The sequence below is a fragment of the Indicator indicator genome, chromosome 10, assembly GCF_027791375.1.
Source record: "Indicator indicator isolate 239-I01 chromosome 10, UM_Iind_1.1, whole genome shotgun sequence".
Classification (NCBI taxonomy): domain Eukaryota; kingdom Metazoa; phylum Chordata; class Aves; order Piciformes; family Indicatoridae; genus Indicator; species Indicator indicator.
The window spans coordinates 10218864-10227344 of record NC_072019.1 but is presented as its reverse complement, the minus strand read 5'-3'; the positions used below and the strand labels follow the sequence as shown (position 1 = coordinate 10227344).

General features: G+C 41.5%; 1 protein-coding gene across 1 annotated transcript; it reads left to right on the top strand.

Annotated features, from left to right (window-relative positions):
* Nucleotides 1-769: 769 nt before the first annotated feature.
* On the top strand, nucleotides 770-5916 carry BCL10 (BCL10 immune signaling adaptor). Its single transcript, XM_054384455.1, has 3 exons — nucleotides 770-847; nucleotides 4260-4548; nucleotides 5549-5916. The coding sequence occupies exons 1-3, from the start codon at nucleotides 770-772 to the stop codon at nucleotides 5914-5916; spliced, it is 735 nt and encodes a 244-aa protein (XP_054240430.1).
* The last annotated feature ends 2565 nt before the right edge of the window (nucleotides 5917-8481 follow it).

Below are 8481 nucleotides of genomic sequence, written 5' to 3'. Positions count from 1 at the left end.
TTTCCATACCAGCAGCTGCTTTAAAGGTAACCTTTTATGGCATCGGTGTTTGGAAAAGCACCAGCCCCCACCCACAGTTGTGAATTCCCACGTCCTCCTGTTGTCATTTAACTTAGCAGGCTTAGTACAGCATTTTTAATACCGAGACATCCCTCACCTTTTCCCTACAGCATCACTGAATGCCAGGAGCAGGCTCCCTAAGAAAGTGGTGGAGTCACTGTCCCTTGAGCTATTGATGTGTAGAAGTGGTACTGCAGGCCCTAGTTCAACAGTAACCTGCCAGAGCTAGACTCGCTACCCTTAACTGTCTTTTCCAACCTAATCAATTCTATGATTTCATAACCCGCGCCTACTCAGCCTTTCCAACACCTGTTTTAATGAAATGGTGTTAAAGCGTCCCCCTAAGGCAGTTGCAAGCTGTGGGCACTGCAAACAGTCGCAGCTTTGTGCCAGTTCCAGAGCAGGGCAGGGTCCACCCCACCATGGGAGCCGCTCTCGACGGTTCTGCGGGGGAGCGGGGTGGGTGGGAGCCTCATCGTTCGGGCGAAGGCCGGTGCGGAGCACCCCGGCTCCGGTCGCCGGAGGCAGCAGAGGCCGCCTGACCGAGGCGGCGGTGGCGCCGTGCGCGCAGGCGCCACGGGGCGGTGCTTTCCCTCGAGTGTCGGTGGGCGGGCGAGCGGGCGGGCGCGCTGGCGGGGCCCGGGTCGGAAGTGCTGCCTTGAGCGGTACCCGCAGCGGCGGCGGCGGCACTGGCGGAGCCGTTTCCGCGATGCAGAGCCCGGGCTCGGGATCGTGGGCTGTAGGGCGGCTGCTAACGGAGGACGAGATGGCCGAAGTGAAGAAGGATGTAAGTGGCGGGCTGGGTCGAGAGGCCAGAGTGCCCGGGATGCGGGGCGGTGGGGTGGGGCAAGGCCTCGGGCCCAGGCCGAGGAAGCGGAAGCCTGGTCAGAGCTGTCGTCTGGGGTGGGACGGGGCGGGGGTGGCCGTGCAGAGGCAGGAGGTCCGCCGGGCCGGCCCTCGGCCGCGCCGCCCGGAATTCCCCCGCCTTCCCCAGGTGGGTCCGCGGGGGTGGGCAGGTCACGTGCGGTGCAGTGGGGCGGGGGCGCAGGTGGCGGGTCCAGCCCTGGGTCCCCCGGCCGCGAATAGAAGCCTGCGCTGGTGATGACTTGAGGAAACGCAATCCTAGGGCCAGGTGTTCACCTGAAAGTTCCCTTGTCTTTTGTCTTCCCGTGAGAGTCTGTTTCTCTGTCTCAGAGTGGCCAGGGTTTGGGTTTCATGGTGTCCGTGCGTACCACGATGAGACACAGGGAACAAAGTAGAAGCCTAGAGAAGTGAACATGTAATCTAAAGGTTAGCTGCAGCTGTATATGCTTCTTTTGGTGTTAATAAGATTCTATCATGCAGATCGTTAATATTCGGATTAAATATTACGGGTTTTTTTCTGAGGCTTTTTGTTCATGGTTTCCTGATTTCCCCCACCCCACGTATTTGTTCACTGATGGTTGGAATCTGAGGGAAGACTTCATCCTGGTTCAGTCTGCATTTACTTACCTTTTTACCAGTCTGGAAAGCAAGAAATGTGCCACCTAACTTTAACAAGTGCTTAGTTAATTTAAATAAGTGCATAATAACTTTTATGACTATTCTTGCTTCTGTTTGGAACTTACAGTGTCTTAATGTTTGACTTATTTATCTTACTTTAAAGTACAATAAAGAATGTTTGGAGTTACTTTTTTAGGGTGGGGTTTTTTTTTGTTTGTTTGGTTGTGGGTTTTTTGCTAGCTTTATGCATGCCTCATTTTCTTTAAATGCTTTGTCATCATTTTGTGAGGTATGTTTTTCGAGTTACTACTTGCTTCTGTGTAACCAGAGGGTATTACTGCAATACTTAACATCCGGTAGTCACACCAAAAAAAAAATATAAGCACTACTTAAATCAGACTATATATGTAACATGATATGTATGTTAATCTGTGTCATTGACTGAATTTGTGGCTGCATCTCACAAAATTGTGTCTATGGCACTTTCAGCCTTTAGTCTTACAGGATTCTCCCATAGTAATTGGGTGACTTGATGGAAACTTTCTGTGTAGAAAGAAATAACATTAGTTTTATCATCAAAATATAATCCAATTAATCTGACTTCTTCTGTCAAGCTTTGAATGTTGCAACTTGATGATGCAAAGTGCTGGTAATTTCAATTAGCTGTTTAGGTAACTTTGGTAGAATCACTTCAGACAGAAGTGCTGCATTACCAGAAGTTCTGTGTGTATCATATATTTTGTGACAGCATACCTCAGAAAAGTAAATTGCAAGGATAACTTGGTCTGGGTAAATAAATTTTGGGGAAGAATTATAAAGGTTAGAGTCATATGTTTGAGAGTTGAGAGGGAGGCAATGGCCCTTGTAAACAGTTAACCTATGAAGACAGTGCAGAGGAGAATTAAGAACTGATACGCTTCATACAGTGAAAGGCTCCTTACAGGAGGAGGTTAGTCAAAACACAATAGTCTTTATATTCCATAACAACTCATCCTGTTCTTTTGGTCATAGAACGGTAGGGGTTGGAAGGGACCTCTGGTGATCATGAAGTCCAACCCCCCTGCTAAAGCAGGATCACCTAGGGCAGACCACAGAGGAATGCAGCCAGGCAGGTTTTGAAAGTCTCTGGAGAAGGAGACTCCATAACCTCTCTGGGCAGCCTATTCCAGTGCTCCATCACCCTCACAATAAATTTTTCCTCACGTGGAGGTGGGACTTCCTGTGTTCCAATTTGTGTCCATTGCTCCTCATCCTATTACAGGGCACCACTGAGAAGAGACTGGCACCGTCTTCTTGATACCCATCCCTCAGATGTTTGTAAGCATTAATAAGGCCCTCTCAGTCTTTTCTAGACTAAACAGCCCCAGTTCACTCAGGCTTTCTTATAAGACACATTCCAGACCCTTAACCACCCTTGTAGCCCTCCATTGGACTCTCTGTCCATCTTTTCCTGTTCCTCTTGAACTGGGGAGCCCGGAACTGGACACAATAGTCAGATGTGGTCTCACTAGGGCAGAGCAGAGGGGCAGGAGAACCTTCCTCAACCTGCTGGACACACTCGTCAGCGCACAGCAAGATACCATTGACCCTCTTGGCCAAAAGGGCACATTGCTGTCCCATGGATAACTTACTGTCCACCAGGACTCCAACCAAGGTCCTTCTCCATGGAGCTGTTTTCCAGCAGGTCAGCCCATAACTTGTACTGGTACATGGTGTTATTTCTCCTCAGGTGCAGATCTCTACACTTATTCTTTTTGAATTTAATTTGGTTCCCAATGTTTAAATGTTGACTGACTTACGTTCCAGAGTTTGGTTGATCCCTTTGGTGGCAGGATGAGATTTCCATGAGACCTGAAGTTATTTGTATTGCTTGTATTCAGGCTTGTTTCAGCTGGACACCTGAGATACATTCCATTGATATAATCTTTGCTATTGCACTTTCTTGCTGTTACTATAGTTGTGCTACCTCTAGTGCCAGTGTGATTGCACATTAAACTGAATTGGGTAATCTGTCTCTAGGAGGGGGGGAAAAAAACCACTAAATCAGTTTCTTGATTAGGTCACCAGTGCAAAGGAAAGGCTAAGAACACACAACTGCCATGGCGCAGAGAAAAAAACGTTCAGTAAAGTTGAAAGTAGATACATCTGGGGATAAAAGTGCATGTATTTTGGATGCTAGTAATCTGTAAGACTTTGTAAACAGTGGTCTTTATTTAACAAACTTTTTAAACTGTGAGTATATTGATGCTATTGCTCTGGGACTGCTTTTACTCACTGTACAGAAAACCATCAGTAATTGCAGTGCTTTGGAGTTGTGCATTGTGGATACAAATAGTATGAGAATGTAGCAATTAAGTAGTCAGTGAGATAAAGTGTTGTCTGTAGACAAAGCGAGTAGGTGCTGTTTTGTTTTGTTAGTATATTTTCATTTTTACTTTGTAACTTCTGAAATGTGATAACCATAGAATTGATGTAATTAACATTTTCAGTAAGTATTCACCTTATTACTTAGCATGCATTAAAAGTCTGGAGTTCACTCAAAAGTAATGAAAGAGGTAAGTAAATTAGATTATGTGGGTTCTTTTAAAAATATTTTTAACATGGTGGTAGTTTTAAAAATCATATGATTATGATACAGGCTAATGAAATAAGTGTGAAAGACAGGCTTCTAAATAAATGGAAAAGTTGACTAATACTAATTTGTTTTGGTTTTTCAGGCTTTAGAAAGGATGCGTCCTTACCTGTGTGATAAAATCATAGCTGAGAGACACTTCGATTACCTACGTTCAAAGAAAATACTCACTAGAGAGGACACAGAAGAAATTTCATCTCGATCTTCCAGTAGGAAAAAAACTGGGAAGTTATTGGACTACTTAGCAGAAAACCCAAAGGGACTAGATGCTTTGATTGAATCTATCAGACGAGAAAGAACACAGAACTTCCTCTTAGAAAAGATAACTGATGTTGTGTTGAAAGTCAAAAATGAAAAACTTGAAGCTCTCAAAGGTAAAGCATTTATAATAATGTATTGTAAGACATTAATTTTATTTTGAGTCTGTAAAGTCAAACTTCAACTATTCTTTAAATCGTGTTTCTTAGTACAGATTTTTTTTTCCTCTTTCTCTAGTGTTTCAGACAGCATTCTTGGAGATGTCACCAGTTTGGGTTTAAGATCCTAGTGTTTGTATCCTGGCTTTGTCTTTTTACTATCTGAACACATCAGAAATAACAAACTGCAAAAGATCCTGTCATGTGTTGTTATGATGGATAAGTCTGTCTTCACATTTTTGTTTGCTTTCTATGAGGTTCTAATTCAGAATTCAAAGTCTATTTTACATTTCTTTTGAAGCTATGTACTGCAGTTGCAGGATGCTCTGGAGTTATTAAACTTTTGCACCTGAGCAGAAGATAAGCCAGCAGATGTTATCTGAAGGGACATTCCCTTTGCCTTCAATGCCAAAACTTAAAGTTGGACGCTGTAAATGTATGCATGTGTCATTCCATGCAGGCAGAGAGGTTTTGTTGACATAGAAATCTTGGAGTGACTACATCTAGTTATGTTTTAAGGCAAATAAAGGAAGAATAAGCTTTCCAACCAAAACCCTTACTTCCCTTCCACAGCCATAAAAAGAGAAATAAAGAAGGAAGTACATTTTAACATTAGAGTGCAAAGGCCTGAAGTTTCTCTGGCTTTAGTTAATGCAGCCCACTGTGGAATAGAACCATGTTGTCAAAGCTTCTAAAAGTTTAAAAAACACAGAAAAAATCATTAAAAGATGGGTTAAAGGTCTAAAGTTACCTCCTAAAATGGAGCTTAAATCATGGTGCTATTTTGTCAAATAGTAGCTGCTCCAGAGATATTGATAAATCATCCACATCAGCCCAGATAACCTGCATGTTAAAAATACAGACAACTGGCCTTTGACAATCTTACTGATATTACATCAGAGCACAGTTTTAAGAGTGCACCATATTGTAATTAAATCCAGTCTGTTTTTTGTCTTAGGTCTAAGCTGCAGCACCTGTATGACCTCGCTCTATGGAGGAACAAATAATCTTTCTAGGTCATATTCTGATGAATCTAATTTTTTTGATAAAAAAAAAGACAAAGAATCTACCCAGATACATCATCCAGAAGAAGATTATAGCACCGCTGCCTTTGTGTCTGCTGTCTCTCTTCATTCAATGAATTTGCCAGTTGCAGAGATGGGAAATGCAGAGAGTGTTGTTTTCTCAGCCACCCTTCCAGGGCCTGGAGAGCCTGGTGCTCCCCCTCTGCCCCCAGAGCTCCAGTCAGAGCAGCAAGAACCATGTACAAGCTCGAGTGACAATTGCTTTTTGCCTTTAAGATCACGTTCTCTTCAACCACAGTGAACATGGTGACTTTTGTCTGTTCATCAAAATGGTACTGAAACTTTGTGTGATGTAACAAAGGTTACAAAAGTTTTCAAACTGCTAACCAGCAAAATCAGAGGAAACAATCTATGCTATTTACTGTTTTTAAGGAGTAACTTCTTTGGTAACTGGGTGACTCTGGAGCTGTTTGATTTTATGTTTGAGGGAAGTATTTTCAAGGGATCATGGTATTATACCACCAAAGGTTTATTTTTTAAACCAGTGTATTTAAGATTTCACATTTAGTTGCAGATATTTAAGCTGCAGATACAGAAAAAATGTGTCATTTTTGTGGTTTTGTTTCTTCCTACAGAAAGTAACCAGTCTGCTTTTCTTAATGTTTCTGTGATGAGTGAATTGGGAAAAATGGTTAGAAAAAGTACTGAAAAAATAACTTTCTGAACTAAAAGCTTAAGCATACTTACTAAAAATCTTAGTCATTTACAAAATTAAATGTTTCTCTTTAGGACAGATTACACCCTCTGTGTATGCATGTGCAGCTCCATTTGCAAAAAAAATTCCAAATCCTGCCAAATTTGTAGCTGTGCATATTTGTAAGAAATCTCTTAATTGTCTGAACTTTGTCCTACTAGCAAATCAAAAGGGGTTTGGTATCACTGTGATTTGAGTTAGCAAATACACTTCCATAACCCTTAGGATACTATTCTTGTATATTAGTTAAGAGATTTATGATTTGAGATGCACTTTAAATTCTCATTTGTACTGGAAAAGGAATGTAAACTGCTGTAACAGCATCATGTGGGCTGTAAGAAAATGTTATTGTATAATGCTGTTAAGGAGCAAAGCTTGCATGTTTTGTCAGGGTCAGCAAGTAGAGGAGGAGTCCTGTAGCAAGAAAGTATCCATATCTGAAAGACTTGTAGAAATGTTGCACTTCAGATACCTACTCTTCCAAGCAAATAGACAGGTTTACATTTCAAATTGTTTAGAATCAAATGCATTTTAAACTATTTCACCATGGGGAAAGTTCTCATGTCTTGACACAGTGTAATACGCTGTAGTTTTCTCATACTCTGCTCTTGAGTTGTCATCTACTTTTTATGAAGTTGGCCTATGATCACTATAAAATTCCTAGACAAATACAAACTCTTGGAAATGTGTACAGTTGTGTTCTGCAGTACTATACTGTAAAGTGATAGGGTGTTTTCAGTATGTCAAAGAGTAGGTTCATATTTAAGGCTTTAAATTATTTTGGCTTTCTTACAGTGCTGTTGCCACGTAATTCCATTTAAATTCAAACCCAGGTACTATTCATAAACTCTGTTCTCCTGTTGTGGAGACACACCATCTTCAAGACCTCAATAAATATTTTTCATGTTTACTGTGGTTTTCAAACTAGGTTAAGATAAACTGCAATGTCCAACTATGCTCCATACTTCGTTTATGAACAGCTTACATTTGATAAAGATTTGGACTTCTGTTTAGTGCTTATACAAGGCCTTGTTTTTTCTTGTATCCTTCTAAAGTCATACACTGTCAGGATGGTGAAAATGCTTTGCAGTAAAACTGCTTGGTTCAGAACGCAGTCTGGAAGATAAGTGCCTAAATATGCAAGCAAAATTTTGCTCTTTAACATGAAATTAAGGGTGGCCTTAAATCCTTATCTTCCATTTACTTGAACTGCACATACTCAAGATGAATAAAAGTTGATTTCTCTAAATACCTACTGTAACCACTTAAAAGAGTTGTGATTCAGTTCAGGTCCCTTCTTGGATTCTTGTAGATGGAGGAGACTGAGCAAGCTTGGCCTTAACTGACAAGGAGCCACAGCTCAGGGTGAAGACTGCCTTGAACCTCTGAACAGGAGAGGTAGGAAGCTTGCCTGTGCTGCGATCATTCCTGCAGGGGAGCATATGCACCTGAGACTTTACTTGAATGTGTTAGCTCACCAAATGTTTATAACGTGCATTTTGAAAAAATCTGAAATATTTTTGTCACAAGTTTTGGAATAAATTCTTTGCTATAATTGCCTGGTTTCCTGTCTGCCTCTCTCATTATTAACATGTATAGGTTGTGGGACGAGTTTATGCCAGTATCTGGATGTGTGGTTATAGTTTTGGGGGGGGGCAGGGGGGGGGCAGTTTTTGTTCTCGTTGCCTCATTAGAGAGTTTTTCTTTGGTGGAAAGACTGAGTTGGTGTGAAACACCAGTGCTGTAGGACTATGTTAAAAGCATGTGAAATTGAGACCTCAGCTGCTTGACTACGCATTTTGTTGTTCACGACTAGTATTGCTGACCTGATTCTTGCTTTTTCTTACAAATTACTCGACCAGTAAACTTAAAGATGTGAGAAGTGTTGCTTCCAGCCATGCATATTGACTTCAATCTTAATTTTTTAAACTTTTTTTTAATAATGGGGGAGAAACAAAACCTTGCAAATGCTGTGAAGTGTGACTCAAAAAAAGCTTGCAAATGTTGCAGGGACCATGGATGCTCACTTCAGTAGTTGTTTTCATCATACTTGGTGTGTAGGGTTTCTTTCAAATTAATGATTACAGTATTGATTATGACAGATCAGCTGGA

Coding starts and splice junctions, on each gene's coding strand:
- BCL10 (XM_054384455.1), top strand. CDS start 770: ATGCAGAGCCCGGGCTCGGGATCGTGGGCTGTAGGGCGGCTGCTAACG. Junction 848..4,259: donor TGGCCGAAGTGAAGAAGGAT/GTAAGTGGCGGG, acceptor TTGGTTTTTCAG/GCTTTAGAAAGGATGCGTCC. Junction 4,549..5,548: donor AAAACTTGAAGCTCTCAAAG/GTAAAGCATTTA, acceptor TTTTTGTCTTAG/GTCTAAGCTGCAGCACCTGT.